Source organism: Acromyrmex echinatior, chromosome 16, assembly GCF_024713525.1.
Source record: "Acromyrmex echinatior isolate Ae372 chromosome 16, ASM2471352v2, whole genome shotgun sequence".
Taxonomy (NCBI): domain Eukaryota; kingdom Metazoa; phylum Arthropoda; class Insecta; order Hymenoptera; family Formicidae; genus Acromyrmex; species Acromyrmex echinatior.
Window position 1 is genome coordinate 5821671 of NC_141867.1, and position 19753 is coordinate 5841423.

Genomic DNA, 19753 nt, shown 5'->3' on the forward strand with positions numbered 1-19753 from the left:
GTCTCGTACAGACGATTCCAGCTGGCATTCATCATGGTGTTTCTGCCGACAAGGGTATTCGTCTCTCAACGTTCTCACCATACCGCGCGACTTTCAACACGATACTTTTGTACGCGAAACCGTCGTAGCCTGCGAAAATGCAACGTTGTATCCGTAGTGCGTCATTAGCCGACACCAGATATTTCTTCAAAGCCGATTCTTGAAACGACGTGCCTCATTAAAATGGGATACGAGAGACCTTCTTAGCGCATTGATGTAGCAAAAGTCGTCTAGGCACAACTATACAGAATATCCCGTTGCAATTTGCGAAATTAAATATTTAAGCAATCGAGAAAGGAACATCCCGAGACAAATAACGGTTAAAACGGAAGATTTCGCAGAGAGGACATACGATTCGTACGGAATAAAGTTCTGAAATTGGAGAGACATTATCGTAAAAGCGTTTGCTTAATATCGTATTACAACGAATCGACGGGAGATCTCATTATAACAAGCTTTTTGTTACTATGAGATTTTATAACGTCTCGTATTAATGTTGACACCGTCAATACATTAACGATTATTCGATGTAATGAAATTCTAAGATAACAAAATTTTATTTAAAAGCGTTTAATAAAACTTGCCGTAATACAATATTTAACGAAATTGGAGAAAAAAAAAACGGCCGTAGAATCAATAGGTATCAATATCACTTCTGATCAACGAGAATCGAAATGCAAAATATTTCACATTAAACAGAAGTGCCAGTTATATTTTAATTCGCAACGCGATCTCTGTACGTTTGATGACAATTGGTTAGTCTGTAAATTTGGACCTCGGTATAAACGCTCAAGCCCAGCATTACCACCGTTCGCTACACGCGACGTAGCAGAAAGCAAGTACGTCGTTATTAATTATAGCTTGATAAATATTTAAAATGCTCGTGATTGATACCTGTTTGTGACGGATAGGCGGAGCGTGCGCGCGGGTTACGCTCTCAGATCGGCAGAGGCGAATTTTCGCCCCGGAATTAATTATTTCCGTGCAAACATCGCTTTAATATATTCCGATTGACGTTACCCGAGGCCCCCCGGTGCGCGATGGATCAACGTTTGGCGTATGAAATAAATACGCCATCATACGTTGGGGCCGCGTCACGCTCAGATAGAGGTACGCCGTTATTCCGGGATTGCTTTTTTTCCACTCGCTGATCTCGATGGCGTATGTGTACTCTGGCCGAAAATACATAGAAAAAAATATACCGCTTTTGAGTCCTCGGTAAATACGAACCGACGGTGCTCGCGCGCTCTCGGTACGTGATCTATACGTTTGTTATGACTCGAATTTGTTGAATTTTCGCCGATACGCTGGAGGTACATTGAGAGACACGAAGGCGGATTGATCGCTGACATGGATGAGAATAAATGATATCCCCTTTCTTTCCATTATTCGCGATTGTACTTTCGATAAGCGGACATCGGTATCCGATCAAATGGCGTAAACGCGGAATTTGTTAAACGCCCACCCTTCCCTTCCTCCCGTTACTGAGAGTGATTGGAATGTAATAGAAGTATAGGTCCATCGAGGCGCTGATTATCCGTGAAACGAGATCATCCATTTTGTGCCAGGCTTTATCGGATCATAATTTGCAATGCGCTGCACTTTGACGCTACAACGTCGACGGTCGACGGCGAATAATTCGCCATTGGCGTTGGTGAGGGAACATGCACGAGAGGAGACGTGTAAACGTTTAAAAACTACAATATAATATGTACACGGAAGTACATTTAGAAGGACATCGAAGTACATCGTAGCACCACAGCAGAAGCAGTATAGAACGAAACGTTGACGCGCACACGATCATGTATGACGTGTACGGTGTGTGTGTATATACGCATGCGACCATAGTTGCATGCAAACAACCAGCAACGCGATCAGCGAAATCGAATTTTTTCGTAGATAAGTGCTCCGACGGCGCCCGGATAAAAGCACGTAAACGTTGGACGTTCTATGATGCATTTTTTCCCTTTACATACAGACAATCTCCATCTCACGGCCACACGCACGTTTTTCGACCCGCTCAAGATCGCGATAGGCAACATCCGGGCGAGATGAGTATTCAAAGTGTTATCTAGCGCGTGCTAAAACTGATGCCGCGAACGTCGCGATAATGCAAAACGTTACGATAATACGAGATTATGAAACGACGCTAAAATACACATTCGTGAATTAATTTTAAGTTTACGGAGAAAGAAGTTGCAATCTGTCGTTATAATTCCGTTCGTAAAGAATAATATATAAAGAATCCATTTTATATTCATAATAATTTATAATATTCTTATGAATAACAAAGTTGAATATAATTTTTTATACATTTGTACAGTAATTTACAATCGATTGACATTAAATGATGATAAGTACTATCATCGGATACGAGAAATTATTTGTTCGATTCAAAATAAACTCCACGGAGACGAATGATGGACAAACGTATGTCCGTCTCACGTTGCATCTACTTTTACTTCAATAATACCCGTGAGTCTGCTTGGGTGGAGCTGGATGGACGAAACGCGCTACAATCATTGTACGGAAGACACGGACAGGGTAGACAGCACCTTGACAAGCCGTAGAGATAAAAATTGAAGCTGGGGAAACACTTACCGGCCACTCCAGCATAAGCCTGCATTCCAGGATACGCGGCGGCATGCTGAAGTGCCGCCTCCCCGTTGGCCAACCCCTGCGCTGGAATGGACAGATGGAGGGCATCTACACTTCAGTAAGCTCAGCTCTTATCGGGGAGAGGGCCTAGCCTAGAGGCCCCTGTCGCAATACCCAGTAGGCCAATCAATACCGCTCGATATTTCCTCCGACTATATACTCGACGAGTAATAAGTACCCGAATGGCAATAAAGGACGAAGACTAATGAAGGATTGACTATAAGAATGATTACACGTCGTGAAATTCATTGCTCTTGCAGACGCAAAGTCCCGATTTAAATAATGTTTTAAAAATTTATCAATGTTATACGGTTTAACTTAATCAATATTCGGACGACTTTTCTGATGCGTCTTGTCGAACATCGAACGTAAAGACCAAGGTCCAGTCTGAAAGATCTCGAGAATAATTGTGTAAAATGAATGTAAAAAGAAAAGACCTCAATGAATGTCTACTTACTAACACTTACATATTTACTCGCTACAAGTTTAATTGTTACTAATTACTTGAATTGAGTCACTCTTGTGTAAACATAAATCTCGCGCTTAGCAAGAGCCAGTGAAGCCCCGCATTGGTGCTAAGTCTTCCGCACATGGACCCCCTGTCGTCATTAATTTCAGCTCTCCTCGCAAATAAACGCCAACGAATGTAACGGCGCTTCCTCACCGAAGAAGGAAGAGTATGACGTGCGAGTACCGCCCGGCGTACTTGGCATGGTACTTGGCCTGCGCGAAGTTATTTACATCCCCGTGGAATAATAAAGTCTGTTGCCGATTGGCCGGGTATTGCGCAGGGGCGGCACGCTGCGCCTGAGTTGATACTCACGTCCCGCATAAGTCTGCGGTATTCCGTTGGTGTAGACACCTGGATCCGAGCCTGCTGGCTGGCCGTTCGGCGTTTGAGCGGCCATGTTAAAATTGGGCATCGTTGGCGACGGTAACGATGGTAGTGCTCCGTTAACCGGTTGCCCTGTGCCGGTACCTACGAGCAAACCTGATCAGTACACACCGGTTACCCTCTTGCACTTTCAACATCAACCACGATCGTCCTTTATACGAACCATCTGATCGGAACGCAGTCTCTAATTTCCTCCTCTATTCTTTTTTTTTTTTCATTTTTCCTCTGCTATAAATATAACATTGATTGTGGGAAAAGACCGTTAATGATTCGTATGTCTCGCAAGGCAAGTACGAACATACTACGTTACGTTGATTTCATAAATCAGAATATTATACCGAGTTAATATCATAAAACTATGGATTCGGTCAAAGAGTCACGTTTAATTTTTTTTCTTTCTCTTTGTACTAGTCTTTGTGCACTGTTCTTGCGATGCAATACTACTGTAACTATATGCTTGTTCTTGAATTACGAATTTAGTTTCTGGGAAAAGGTCGTGTTTATCGATAATAGTTTGCCTCCTGTCTATGTCAACGATACAATTCGGATCAGCGATCAAAGCCTTGCGTTGCGCTAATAACGCATTGATCGCGCCGGTGACCAACGGTTTGGTATCACGTCAATATGACTCGGTGTAGGTAATGAGACATAATTATGTTTGGGCAACATCTGTTATTTCTATCGAGTTAGCACGTGACTAAACGTCAACGGGAAATACACAGTCAAGGGCACGCGATAATAATATCGACGCATTTATGATTCAATCGATCGTAACCTTTTGAAATTACAAACATAATTGTCAATAATGATTTTCGTTGCGAAATAAATTCAAATTCTTAATCCTTTGAAACTGACACCAAAATCTGTAACACAATCTAACGCTGGGTCTATAAAACTCTCTCATTTATATAATTTATGTTAATTAAAAAATACTAATTAATTTCAAGGAACCAAAATAACTTTTATAAAAAAGAATTAATGTTAACTCTTAACCACCATACTACGGAAACAACACACTTGGGTCTACTCAACAATTTAATTATGATATATGTTTTCATAAAAATGAAAATATTGTAAACAATTTTTTTCTATTAAAAAACCAGATATTAAGGAACATAATGGTAGCCAAGCAAAAGTATATATCTTTATTAATAAAATATATGAATTTATTAATAAATATTAAAAAAGTTGTAAGTAATGGAAAAAACATTGGAAAAACATTTAAAAAACATTGGAAAAAAAGTCATATGCTGTACTGAAAAAGCGTTTAAAAGCTAAATACATTTCAACAAAAATAATCCAAATGCAAATGTAACATAAAGAAAATTGAATTATTTGGCATTTTTACAAAAAAATGTATAATTGAGTATATCCCATTAGCTATGAAGAATTTAAAGAAACATCACAATTTACTGTTAAAGAGAAGTAAGCACCGATACTTTAATACTTTCGAATCGGGTCTATGGTAATGTAGACAGATGAAAGATCAGGACGGAGAAGAATCTCGATACCTCGATAACACTCGGATTACTTTGCATGCGCTCACATCGTTACTCGGTTACATCGGATATGACGATACGTCGTAAACTTAAACTTCCGTGACTACGCGATATACGTTCCGACATTGTCGATTCGGTTAGACAGGTCAAGCGATTTCTATACAAAGTGAGACTTACAGCGATTGCGTTCGATACTATAAAATACATCGCGCTTGCGATCAAGGCTCCTTCATTAAACTTTGCATGATATGAATTCCATAAAACTATAATGAAGCTACACGAAAAAAAAAAACGATTTTACTAAAGTATCTAAAAATTTAGCTAGATACGACAAATAACTTTGTTGGACTAGATAATGCAGACGTCTAAACTAGTTGCTGAAACGAATGTCAAAACTTTTGCTCATAATAATGCTTGAGCATTTTACATATAATTATTTTGGTGATCCAAATTATTTTCAGATCTATACTCTTTAAATTTGAATCAGTAGATAATCATTAATATCAATTCCAAGAGATGGTAGTATGATAATTAGTGAAAGTGAAATTTACAGTGAAATTAAAAAAATTAATGAAACATGGAATCCTTAACCTTGCTATCTTTGTTTCAATGTATAAATTCAATGTATATAGTATTGTAATTGTCAAATATCGACAATTTTTAACTATATGCTTGTATAACTTCCTTTTCTTTCAATTAAATTTCACTGATCACCCAATGCCAAGGATATCACTGGATAATCAGTGATTATCAAATTTAGAGAGTAATTAAAAATATTTCATTACTTAATTTTTAAATACTTCATCGCAAAATTGCTTTTTCCATGTACATCTTAAGCAAATCCTTAAGCAGTTTGAAGTACTACTTTTAATTGAAATAATTCTATTTTGAATTCTATATTATTGACGACTTTTAGTCCGATTTGAAATGTATGCGATTATTGGTAGGATTACGGCTACAGAATGATTCCTGAGGACGCAGATCTACCTGCCAATGCCACCCTGTATACACACAGTTTGTGGTTATGCCGTCGTTTCGTCGAAAATAAAAGCTCGCTGCTACGGTAATCTTCAGTACGGAGTAAAGCGGACGGACGCGGTGAAGCCAGGGGGTTCGGCGAAGAAATAAAATATTATTTCCCTATCAAATGGTATTACCTTCCGCTCGACGAGACTCGACGTATAACGGAGCCGATTTCCGCGCTTACTTTACTTCTCTACAACACTTCGACCTTTCCCACTGTTTCTTGCATTGCCATGCCGAAAGAGAAGGAAAACTGAAAAGAAAGGTGTGAACAAAGAAAGGGGTAAGAAAGAGACGTTTCTTTAGCTTCCTTCTTCTTCTACAACGAGCTTTCGATAAAGTTTTGCGGTACCAGCAATATCTCTCGCTTGAGTCACGTTCGATGAAAATGTTGTATTGATTTACGAGTTGGTTATAAGGCAACCGACTGCACGCCTCGTCTGTCGCAAGAATCCAGAGAAACTATAGAGAAGCAGGAAGAAAGAGCGATCGGACGGGAGATATGTTTTATATCACTAAAATCGGACGATTTTATCGAGTTGATGACGGATAATTCGTGTGCCCTCGAGTGTTTCTTTCCTTTTCCGTAAAATGCATGTTTTATCGAATTGGTGCTGTTAACTTGAAATTGATTAAATTAATTAAATTAACACAATTTTTTCACGTAATCTTTGTAAATTGTCATTAAAATAATATCTTCTTTATCATTATTAACAAGATATAACATTATATTTTCATTATGGGGGGAGGGGGGTTTAATATTTTATCTTAACAACTGAATAATCTCACTTTCTGATTAAACGAGAATATTGCAATCGACAAATGTACCAACAATATAAAAAAAATGTTAGATAATAGAGAAGAATATATTCGCGAGAAAAGGATGCAGTTTATAACAAACTACACATAGATATTCTTAAGTATAACAAAAGTTTCTATGAAAAAGTTTAGCTTGAATTGAATTTCTTGAAGAATATATAATATTTCGGAGACGACAAATGAGTTCTTTTCTCACGAATATTTACGCGTCGTAAAGTATTTTAATTTTCTTATGCCCAGTTCCACCAATGTAAGATTAACTTTAATCTCAGTTTAATTTACTTTTTATCTTTTTCTCATTTTTAGGATTAGAAAAAGGTAAACAGCAAACTAAACTAACGGGCATTAGCCGAGTATTCTTACCAGAGGTTGGTGGAACCACAGGATTTGGCATGCCGTTCAATGTATGCGGTAACTGTCCAGCCAACGCGGTCATTGGATTGATGTACGTTCCTTGTGCAGTCGCTGCTGCCATGAGCGCTGCTTGCTGCTACAATATAAAGAGAATATCATTGTCAGAAAAAACATTTTCTCTTGAATTATAATAATAAAGGAGGAATACAAATATTTCTTCTTTATTATTATTTTTAAAATTACTTGAAAAAAAACACACATGATCTTGAAGAATATTTGCGAAATCAAAGCTCTCTTTTGTTAAGAAAAACTTTATTTGAATTTAACGAAAATAGAAGTATGTGTACCTGAAACATCATTAGATGAATATTCATATTATATTATAAATATAATAGTTATAAATAGAAAAATTTCAAAACGACATTTATCCTTTACTGCAAACCTGGGAAAAATTAAACCGCGAAAGGTGATTATGAGAGACCTCTTTGCATGCCGGCGTTAACGCGATGGCATCGAGTTTCGGCCGATCATTTCCGAGAGTAACGAGGGACGAACCATCGCAGATTGTGAGTCGTGGTAACGAGGACAACAAGGCGGTAATGCGGTAACGCGAGAGCCATTAATGGTAACACGACCCACCTGAGCGTAAGCGTTGTAAGCGCCGAAATGATTGAAGAAGGGGTTAAGGATGCTCATGTTCCCGGCCATTTGCTGCATGCGTCTTATTTGTCTCTCTTTATCAGTGTCTGCGAATTTTACCACTATGCTGGATGACGCACCCTGCAACAGATAATGCATGTTGTTGATTTCTCGCTTTTATAACGTCAGAATTTTTACAGACGCAATTTTATGATATACGAGAATTACAATATATATTTTAACGACCTCTTCAACGAGCTTTATTATTTATAGTATGTGTTATGACCAGCGTACGAGAATATTTTAATTGGGCTTTTATAATTAAAGGAATAATCGGAGATTCTTTTTCATACTGTTATATTTTACAATAGTGTCTAATAATCTCTTTTATTTGATAGATAGCAGAATTTAAGTCAATTTCTCATGCGAGTTTAATGAATAGAAACCGTCGAATAATTAAAACCGCATGAGGCTTATCTACGCATTTCAAGATTAATAATTCTATTAAAATTCAATTGTATAGCCATAATTGTCGAAAAAATACATAATGTAATGTAATATATTAAATCTGTTGCACGAGAAGTAAAATGGTATCATATGTACTCTCTAGACGTGAAAGAGCACGGATGTAGGTACACAACGTACGAGTTAAGTGATTCGAATAAGTGATTCAAGATCCTTTTTAAAAAAAAAGACTTCTTCTCTTTCGAGATGCTCGCGAGGATATGTAAGGCGATGACGTTCTCACGATGTCTAAAATATAAATGGAAAGGGGCAACAGGTGGTCAGTGGCCATTGTAGCTGTGGAGAAAAGCTCGGCATTCGAGCTCCCGGTGATACATTATATTCATGTCATCAATGCAAATGCTGGCTGGGCGTTCCTGAGTTTATATAACGTTTGTAGTGTTATAACTCGCGTAACAAGACTTTCAGCTTTGGTCACGCGACTTTGCATGGCGCACTTCATCGTGCTTTACTCGCATGCATCTCTTCTCACTTTTTCCACATAGCTTTCAGGCTTTGTTTCAACGTTCCTCTTTGGAAAGCCTAAGATGTGATCACTATGAAAAAAATGTAATCTCTCTGTAAAGATATTCATATAATTCTTCCCAATTAATTCATATTTTTTTATGAATTTGTCAGATATAATTTTGATACAACGTTTATTGATTTCGTCCTAATTTATGCATTGATATTAAATCGATACTGTTATGATAAACAATCTCTTATATACAAAAATCTCACGCCACATACAAAAATTGATAACAATATAATGAGAAACTAATTTCATACGAAATTGTGTTGTTCATATTAAAAAATCAATTTACTAGATAAATAAATGCGTTTATTTGAAAATTCTTACAGTAATCAACCCTTATATTACATGTATAAAACTCGTTAATTAAACCCGTAATAAGGCTAGTCCGCTGTTATAATTAAATTAAATTGTTCAATAATATGTTATTAAAATTTAACTTAATTAAAAACAGATATAAGATACAAGATCTTAACCAATATTAAAAAATATTAGATATATTAAATTAGATCTATTTAAAACATAATTAAATTTAATTAGGTAATTAAAGAGATGGATAAAATGTTTAAAATTATCAGTCATTTCAGATAAATCTAATCATATATAAAAATAGCATAGACATTGAAATCAAAAAAGGAAAAATTTGATCTCTGGCGTGACTGTTATTACATTGACAACAATTGGAGCGTATATCGATAATCGGTTGACTGTCTTCACCCTGTGGCAATTCTCGACAAAAGGCTCGGGGCCGTTATTCATCAGCGAAGCGCATACGCTAGCCGGTGCAATTGCTTGTAATTTAACGACGAGGACACAGTCAGAGTCGGACCGGTAACGCGATATATCCGCTTGACAGATTTCCACAGAACGTCACCTTGTGATACATCGTGTCCCGTTCCTATTAGATCGAACGAGACGTCGCTTCGGTGATTTCAAAGACAATCCTGACGAAACGTTTTCAGCGTGTGCATGCAACCTGGCACTCCCGGCAGTCCACCCTGACATTCTCGTTGTAATGCATGTGCTACTACGCGTCGAGGTGTGTACCTATGTACGTTAAATGCTCGCCTCTAAAATGAAAGAGAGGGCGATTTTGTGCGACGCCAATCGACGCTGTCAGAAACACTCGCTCGTGTCGCCGCGCCAAATTTTGCTTTCATTATTTTTACTTTTTTTCCTACGTCGTTTTTGACCCAAATGGGCGTTGACGCGGCAAACAAAATCACGCTCAGCGAACAGCTTTTAGAGAAAAGCTCTCCTACCGTTTTCTCCTATTGTACCCTCGTAGATTTCATCTAAATGTGTAATGCGAGCGAACCATCCCGCTCTCATAGGAGAGAACGTAACTTCCGTTAATTTTCGGAATATTCTACATGAACGAGAGTCAAACAAAGACGAATGAGAACGAACGTTTATGTCTCGCGTTTTGAAATACGCGTATCTCGAAACTCAGAGATACAACGTTATAACCGAAGACCCAGAACAGACCTGGACTGCGTCATCCATGTGTAAAATTGATAGATAAAAATGAGAGAAATAGAACGCGAAGATGGTCAGTCTCTATCTGTTTTTATTCAACTAATCACAATATATCTTAGAAAGAAAGATGGACCGTTTTCATGTTTCTCTCTTTCTCATTTTTATCGATCAATTTTGAACATGGATGACGCAGTCTAGATCTGTTCTAGATCTTTGGTTATAACGCTGTATCTCCGAGTTTCAATCACATTTCACCACATTTGATGCACTATTTAGATACAAAGTTTATACTCTGTGTTTGGTTATAACGAGCTTCGAGTCGATAATACATAGGTACAAGATCGAAGATTCAGAAGGTTATTGTGTAACCTCCTACGCGAGGTCGCGGTTAAAAATCACCGTCTTTTTTATTTTTGGCAACACAAATACCAAATACACCAACACGCCGTATTTGGTATTTGCGAGCGCTGAAGAGCTTGCACTACACGCGGGCACCTCGATTATTAAAAGTTTCGTTCGCGGTCGGAGCCCGAACGAGGTCAAACGCGCGTATAACCGCGAGCGTCGCGAGAAAATCAGCGACGAGCTTGCCGTATACAAAGTCGTAAAAGTTTCCAAGAGTGGATGTAACTTTTCGTGTTACTGTAACTACAACTAATATTGGGAGTTTTGTGCGATACTCCTCCCTTTTTGCCTCTCAGCTATACGCCTCTGCGTTACTCCAAAGCTTTGCAAAGAAGCAAAACTGTGAAACGTTAAGCTAACTTTACGTTCTTTAAATGCTTCGTTTGCTTTTAATATTGTAATATTGAATCTGTCTAAAATCTACCGATTTTCCAAATTATTTAATAAACGATGCAAATTATTTAAATAAGAAACTTGGTAATATTTTATACGAATATGTTCAAGTTTTTAAATATTTTTTGTAGCCTTGAGCAAAGTAATCTTAAGATATATAATACATCAAAGAAGTTTTTCCTCTTTCTTGTACATATAAATTCTTTTATTCTTTTCTCAGTTGTAATTTTGTCATATCTAAAAGACCGGGAGGAGGGAGCTCTAAATTGGAGTTCGTGTTTTTCGCAAGAATGAACCCACTTAAATTCGTTAAAAGCAACGATGATTGTCATATATGGAAGTCTATATATTTCCTCTTTTCACAGACAGTTTGTCGAAACATTTTCTGAAAGTTAATTGTAATAATGACGAAAATCTTTATAGCGTATGAAGAACTTTCGAGCTAATTGCAAGACTTTTAAGTTCGCCGAGCACATCGCACGCTCTAAATATTAATGAGTTCGAGGTCAGTGTTGACGCAAAGAAAAAAAAACGACAAAAAATTCGAAACGTCGAATTTCCGAGTAGATGCCACGGTATATGTCTATCCCCGCGCGTGTTACACCCTTTCGTGTGAGAAAAATTGTCGAGCCGCGCCGATTAGCCACGCCACTGGTGAACGGCATCGACGCATACACGTCTGAAAGATAATTTGTCTCGCGTCGACAGTCTCGAGCTTCGAAGCCTTGTGCGCCACGCAGGTGTAACGTAGGTACCCATAAGATGTATGTGACATTTACGCGAGCACATATGTACGACGGTGCGCACGTGTATGGCATAGAGAAGATGAGGCTGGAACAGGGCGAGACGCGGTCGGGGTTGCAAGGGGAGGATCGACGAGGTCGTATCGGAGCCAGTGAAGCCGAAGCCTCATTATTGGGGGATTACGGTTCATTAATTCCGATCCAACGTTCTGAACTGCACGCGGAAAGGAAAAGCCGTCCTCCTGAGAACCGGGGGGTATCATGCGGAGAACGTTTGAAGCCGCCGGCACCGCCGCCTCCCCTTGTTCGTTATGTCTGTCCTACGTGTCGCCCCCATTAAAGTTGCCCCTTTAAAAATGTCGATATTAAACCGCGTGCTTTTTCTTCCATTATGATTTCGTGAGCCGACGTACGTGGGGGCTCTGTGTTTGATGTTTCATCCATGCGTACGACGTTGTCTGGTCGAATTCGGACTTTCACCCTTACGCTCTTAGGGCTAGAGAGATTCGTTGATGATTGATGTTCTTCATATCTATTATACCCGTTGGCGTTTTTAATACTCTCTCAGCGTATTTCTCATTAACCGCAGATACCGACTGTGGGTCGATTGAGAGCTTCAAAATAAAAGTTGATAAAATCTCTACTGCCTCCACTTGGAGGAACATCTCGCGTTGGAGCTTAGCTCAGAGAGCCACAATATTGAGCAGGCCTTGCCAACGGAATGAAGCAATTACCTGCTGATTGGAGGCTCTCACGTTAGCCGCACCATCACACTTGCCAATCCGTTGGACGGTAATTTCAATAGATTCAACTGGAACCGCAAGACTGACCGGAACGCCGATTGCCCCTCGTCCGTGATTCTCTATCGAATCGAAATACAGAAGCGAGCGGTTTAATTCGTCGATGTGTCGCAAATTACAAATCGCTTCTGCGATCCTTTTAAATGTCGATAGAAAATAACTAATTGGAAAACCGTTGTGTGTAAAACTTGAAATCTGTCAAAGTTATCAAAATAGTATGAACAGATTTAGAGCACGCTCTCAAAAGATTGAACAGTGGTAGGACAAAAAACGAGACAATATAATCCTTTGAGTACAGTCAGTATAGAAGAGCGCGAACGTTCTGTGTAGTCAAAATTCATCGATAGTAACAAGTGTTATGGTCAAAGAGCTGCGCAGGTTTTTTTCGCGTCAAATTTGAGACATCAAAAGATTGTACAAGAATTAAACGGAAGAATTTTGCTAAAATATTTGCGTTTCTTTCAAAACTTATAGTCTTTACTCGTAAATATTAATTTATATATTAAATAATAAAACAGTTCAAAATATTATGTCAAAATGTAAAAAAGAATATTAGTTATATTTATAGATTTGATTTTATATAAATCATTCATAATATATATTTTGTTTACATCCATAACTAACTATAACAATGTCAGTAATATTTTAACCGATGAAAAATATTGTGTAATATTTTAATTATCAGAATTTAAAAAATTAGATATTACAATAGTTAAATAAATAAATAAATAGAATATTGAATTAAATAAATAAATAAATAAATAAATATTTATATTTATATTGTAAAATAATTTTCTTTTCAAATAGCATATGATTCTCTCTTCAATTTTCCGTTTATTCTTGTTATTTACATTCTTTGCTATCTTCTGTTGTGTTTATATTACATATTGCTCTTTCTTCTTATTTTTCATTTTGACGTATTTTTAATGTATCGTATATTTAAAAAAAAATTCCTTTTCCATGATGAAATAAATATCTATATATTTTTTTCTATGTCTCGCTCTCTAACTAGATTTGTTCTATTAGTATCGTTAATAAAGACATAGAACAAACGATTGCCGTCATCGAGATCCGCTGGAAATTGGCGCGCTTGTGCATACACGGAAATCAATTATTAACATTAACATCTCGTTGCTTTGTTGACGAGGTATCTCTATCACAAACGCGGTATTCTCCGTACCGGATACGTTCGTATCGATTCGATGATACCACCTTGTAACGGAAGGGGGAGTCGGCGCACAATGAGGAATCACGACAAGAGCCTTATCGTACGAATAATCGCTTCGAATCCTGCACTAAGGACGGGATTTTGCTGATGGGCTCTCAGGCTCTCACGGTCGATCGCGCTTCTTTTCTACGGTCGTCCATTCTCTTTCTTCCTCCCTCCACGGAGATTCGGGCCCAACAGTCGTTCTGACTTCTGATACACACGAAAGGCGACCTACCAAATAAGTAACAGTTGTATTGGAGATAAAAGCAATGCAATTACGAGGCCGCCAAGGGAATTACTCAGGGAATGTCTTTAATTAAATGTTGGAAGCAGTTTCCGAGCCTCCCTTAATGCAGAGACAATTTCCTTCCATCCACTTTCCGCGCGCGCGCGCGCACGCTACCCCGACGAGAAAGACAACATCCGGTCAAAGATGGAGGCGTCCACATTACATCGTTACGTCCAGATCCACAGATATCTCTATTTAGGGGAATTAATTTTAAAGTTCATGTACCTAATTGTTCGCGTCAATATTCATTCTTTCCTTGACAAGTATCGAATTCCATTTTTTTCCTCATTCTGATCGAGAAACGCACATATTCTCGTTAATCACGTGTGATCTATGGTTTTATATATACTCGTTGGAATTTGAAATAACTTCAATTTGCTATCGTATCGTTTTTATAGAACTCCGCATTTTGGAATTCAATTTAACACACCGAATACGGAGTTCAATTAATCTCGTAAAATCTGACTAAAAAGTTGTCCATCTATTGAAATATTTAGTCGCATTCAACGTATTAATAGTTAATACAATATATCTCAATTTCTCTCTTATTAAATCGATCAAGAGTTCAGACTTTTCTTTTACTTTGTCATGTACTCAATGAAATGTCACTTATATTGATACACTCCAAATCGCTTTAAATTTGTATAGACGTAAACTACTGTCGCGCGTTTCTCACTGCGAGAAGATGGTAAAAATCAGCGGTATGCCAAAGTTACGCAAATAGGACCAATGGGACGTCGCTTTGGGGCGGCGCGACGAAACACTTCACGCGGTTTTTACCTTTTATTACGAGGCATTTCCGGAAGATATATGTATGCAAGGGGAAGATCTCTCGGTGCGCGAAAAGCGTGGCGTTGGAGGGTTCGCGAGGCGTGACAAGAAATGTCATACGCTTCGGAAAGCATAACTACGTGAGACCCGGTTGCGTACCGTTACATACATACGCAGCATACACAACACACACACACACACACACACACAAATTGCAAGAGAATGGGAGAAAGAGTGAACGTCGGAGCCGGCGATGAGCGCGAAAATATTGAAAGCCTCCGAAGAAATATTGTCCGTTGCGTGATGCACGAACGCGCTTCTGATTCGAGACGTGTAAACAGCCTGTGGATCGATGTGATCAAACAAAAAAGCACGCAAAAAATTCAAAGCCCAGAGGTGTAATACTCTTACGCAGCTGATACAGGATCGCATATGTATCCTGTAGTAGATTATCATCGCGAGTATAAAAGATCTAATCTTTTACACGGAAAAAAGTGTAAAGTCAGCGTTATCTCGCATGACAGAGTCGTGGTTTGTAATGTTATCATGTCAATGGTAATTTTTCTGTAATATTTCATAAAGCATTAACCTGACAAACTAGCTGATCCCGCAAACAGGGTTACGCTTTGTGGTAGTAAAGTTATTTTTCTGTTAAAGCGTTTATTTGAAAAAAAAGGGTTTAAAGCCACGCGAAGAGAATAGCGAAATCCGGGAATACATCGAGCTGCTGGAGAAATATTACTCGGAGGAAAGGTACGGAAACGTCGCCACGAGAAGCGTAAACCACATTATACGAGGTGTGAAATCGGAAAAAAATGTTTGTACTACCCACAGTTGGTATATAAATGTTTCGGTATTGTTAGAAATTAAAAACTTCTCGCGTGTAATATCCGAAATCGCGAACGACGAATTGTAAAATCGGCTAAAATATTGAGCGACCGAAGAAATATTTCCTGTCGTGTAACGCATAAATGCGTCGATCCGAGAGGCGTAAATCGCATTATCCCGCTCGTGAAAACGAAATAAAATGTATACGCATGTGTGTTGCCAGTAGACAAGTTTTATGGTAATGTTTTGTCAGCGAAAGTGCTGTAATATTAATCTCGCGGCTACATACAATGCATCTATTAAAAATATCGCGTTTTTAATGGAAAGCGTATAATCTATCACAACTTTTAAACTGTGTATTTATATAATAGTAATATATCAGTCATAAATTATATTTATGATACTTATATTTATGTACGCTAATACAATAACGTTCTCGCAACAAATATATGAGATATGCATAATAAAAATAATATATATGTAATAAAAATATATAAATACTTATATTTTCAAAGTGATGTAAAAGTATAATGTTGCACAGAGAAAAATACTGTACGTAAATAATAAATACTTGTTTCAAGTATATTTCAAAAATTCGTATATCCGCAAATCCATCATAAATTTACAAGCATTAAATTTATTTAAAATGTAATTTGAATCTTAATAAGTTTGATACTTCAATCAAAATTATTAAATTAAAATAAATTCAATTTATCATATAAAATTGTTTCTTCAATTAATTTTATAATATTCTTTAAAAGGAAATAAATTCTTGTTTTGAGTACATATTAATAAGTTTTTAAAAATTTATATTAAATACTATTTATATTAAATACCATATATTAAAATTATTATCAAAAAAAATATTCTTTGTAAAAAATAATCTTACTTAAAAGAAAGAAAGCAAATTGAGTAATCACTTTTCTTAGCAATGCAGTATTTTTCTTTCTGTGCAAATCTTGTTAAATCTACAATTTTTCAATTTATATGAATTACTTATATTTATCCTTCAAAAAACTGAAAACTTGCCACTATAAATTAAACAATTTGTATAAAAAATTGAAAAGAGAATCAATGTTAATGAATTTACTTAACAAAAATAATTAATGTTGTGTATATCTATATCACATATGTTTCATAAGGTGTTACGATTTCACGCTTCCGCTACAAGCCAGTACGTCGTCTGCAGGCCGACAGCGCGTCGTCGTGTATTACAGTATCAGATTGCAAATCAATATCTCATTTCGTAGGTATGAGCCGAGATGTTGCGTTCGTAATGCAGTTTCGTGACCGAGAGTGTCGACGTGTTCGAGTGGCTGAAAGCAGAGGACACATACGCGAAATGACATACGTGTGAGATCGTACATATATCCGACATTTTTATGCGCACACATACATACGTGTCTATATAGATCGATGGATTTGTAGGAGAGAGGAAAATTGGAAGGGGTTGATCTTGCTCCGGGTCAGAGAAAACTGGAACGAACATAGTTAAGTCAAATTATTCTTAGGGCTCTATAACTTTGCGAAAGCGATTGTTTTCTGCAAAAGATTTATCGATTCACTAAAAAGAGCATAAAATTTTTTTATTACTATTTGCATTTGTTATAATATTATCTTACGTTATATTTAACCTTTAAGTAAGTATACTCATAGGTATAGTAAGTAAATTTATAATGTCAAATTATACTCAATATACATTATTTTTAATCACATCTATAGGTCGCCACTGACATTTAGATACACATGGAAGTTAAAAATAACAAAATGTTATTTAATTCAAAGAATTAGATTACCATTGCTTCTTTGATATATAACAGAGTGTGCTTAGAATAGTCCAAAAGATTTCACTTATATATTATAGTTGTATTTTTTAATATAATATTAAGTATAAAGTTAAATTTACATTGTTGTTTATACCATTATGAGATGAAGGAATGTTAAAATAATAAACTTTAATGTTTCTGGATAATATTTTTTATTTTTCTCTTCTAGAATAAAGTTTTTAAGATAATTACACGTCGGATACTGTGGCCATTTACTTACTTAAAGCTTAAAAATAGTAGCAAAATAAAACCCATGATTCTTAAATATCATTAAATAAATATCAAATTAATAAATTGATTTACATTTTTGTTGCCGTATATATTAACGGAAAAGAAAAATGCGAATTTAATTTCTGCATTAAATCATATTCATAACTCGTTGTTATTTAATTGTTTAACAAATAGCTTTCTTTCCCCTGCTATTCTTCGCCCATGTCGTACAGAATTCCATTTGGTTTCCAAATCTGCATAATTCGCCGCAATAATTAAGCTACCCGCGTAGAAGGTAACCACGTGCCTTTCGTATCTCTTCTGAGTCGAATAGTTCAGGGTCGAAGGTCGACATTTTGGCGAAAGCGTTAACCTCAACACTCGCCGCTGCTTTCGTCCTCTTACTTCTCATCCCTTCGGTCACGACTGTGCCACGAAATCTCGTAACATCGACGTCGAGATTTGCATAATTCGTTGCGATAATTAAGCAATCTGCATATTACGGTTCGCGCGCGCGCCTCTTTCGTGGGCAAATAGTCGCGGTCCTGAAGTCGACCCCTGCTCCGTCTTCTGCCCGTGTATTCGGCTATTAGATTAGAGGGTTGTAACGAGTAATATTCACATAACCATTCCGCACTACCACCCACGTGATTTCACCCCAACGCACGTACACGCGTTTAATGCACAACGTGGGCGAATCGCGAATCCCCCATGTCAAATATCAAAAGCAGCATGAGCTTCCCTTTGCGCAAGAACACGTAATATGATGAATCCTGTTACTCTTTTGTAGTAGCTTTGATGAAAAGTAATAAGGCGATATGGTTTCATATTTCGTGTCAGATTCTTAGGAGTGCTTATAGAAAAATCAGCAATACCTAGTTGGACGTAGATTTTTTATAAAAGTACTCTGCTTGTTTTTTCCAATTCTTTCAAATTCTTTTAATACTGAATTCGTAGAAATTTATGCTATAGCTCTTTAACGTTTCAATTCTTTTTTTTTTTTAACAGCAGTCTTTTATGATCGACGATAATGATCAAATTAAACAATTTTAGAATCGCGGACAATGTAAAGGCGACAGTTCATAAATCTTCGTCTCGATTTTAATTGTACATAGTTTCATAATTGTCTGAGACACAAACTCCCTTAGGCACGTCAATGCATGTCAGCATGAAGCGGCGTGGCGGTCGATAGGCAATAACGCCGACAAGGACGATCAGGAGTCCGGCAAGCGGCTTTGCAAAGTTTCGCCAATCAGCAGGTGGAATCCCGGACGGAACTCACTGACAATTCAATTACAACTGGGAATTCCTGGTCCGACCCTAAGCCGAGAAAGTTCGGCGGTTTGACGGAGACCGAGGGACGCTCTTCTCTCCAGAGGGCTGCGGAGAGAAGGAGGCGAGCCGCGCTTCTCCAAGTGTTATGCAGATTTCTGTTTGGCCAGTCATTACTGGGGTGTTTGCAGGTACGACAGCCATTGCTACGGCTACACGGTCCGATCTCCAACCACCAGCTACCAGTTATCCCCACCAACAACCCCCTCACTCCTCTGCCGTTAACAGAAGACGGCCATCTACTGTCCGACCATGGCGTGCATCCCTATCCTCGATATTCATATCAGCCCCCCTTCATCCAGCGCTTCTATGAATATTTACCCTCCTTTCTGTTAATATCGCGTACGTGACATTTTCCGAGCGTAAATACGCGCCGACGTCCGTGAACACGATGACTGGCGGTCATCGGCTGAAGAGGCGGATCGAAAGATAAAAAAATAAACGCGCGCTCGAAGAGTAAAGGGATCGACTAATGCTCGTTGTTGTAATATTATACGACGGATAC

General features: G+C 37.6%; 1 protein-coding gene and 1 long non-coding RNA gene across 18 annotated transcripts in view; both read right to left on the bottom strand.

The window, feature by feature from the left end:
- Positions 1 to 19753, bottom strand: part of bru3 (CUGBP Elav-like family member bruno 3) — a 467269-nt gene that overhangs the window by 9002 nt on the left and 438514 nt on the right. For 10 of the 17 annotated variants that reach the window (XM_087414561.1, XM_087414566.1, XM_011068008.2 and 7 more), the window contains 4 exons: positions 7927 to 8067; positions 7297 to 7423; positions 3521 to 3688; positions 2641 to 2745 (listed from right to left, as the gene is read on the bottom strand). In XM_087414561.1, coding sequence (XP_087270687.1) covers positions 2641 to 2745; positions 3521 to 3688; positions 7297 to 7423; positions 7927 to 8067 — 541 coding nt within the window. The remainder of the gene's footprint in view (positions 1 to 2640; positions 2746 to 3520; positions 3689 to 7296; positions 7424 to 7926; positions 8068 to 19753) is intronic. The other 7 variants (XM_087414567.1, XM_087414564.1, XM_087414562.1 and 4 more) reach the window with 4 other exon arrangements.
- Positions 10179 to 19751, bottom strand: LOC147907090 (uncharacterized). The gene is made up of 2 exons (XR_015547747.1): positions 17281 to 19751; positions 10179 to 17196 (listed from the first exon to the last, which is right to left on the bottom strand). It is a non-coding gene; the product is annotated as an uncharacterized LOC147907090 (long non-coding RNA).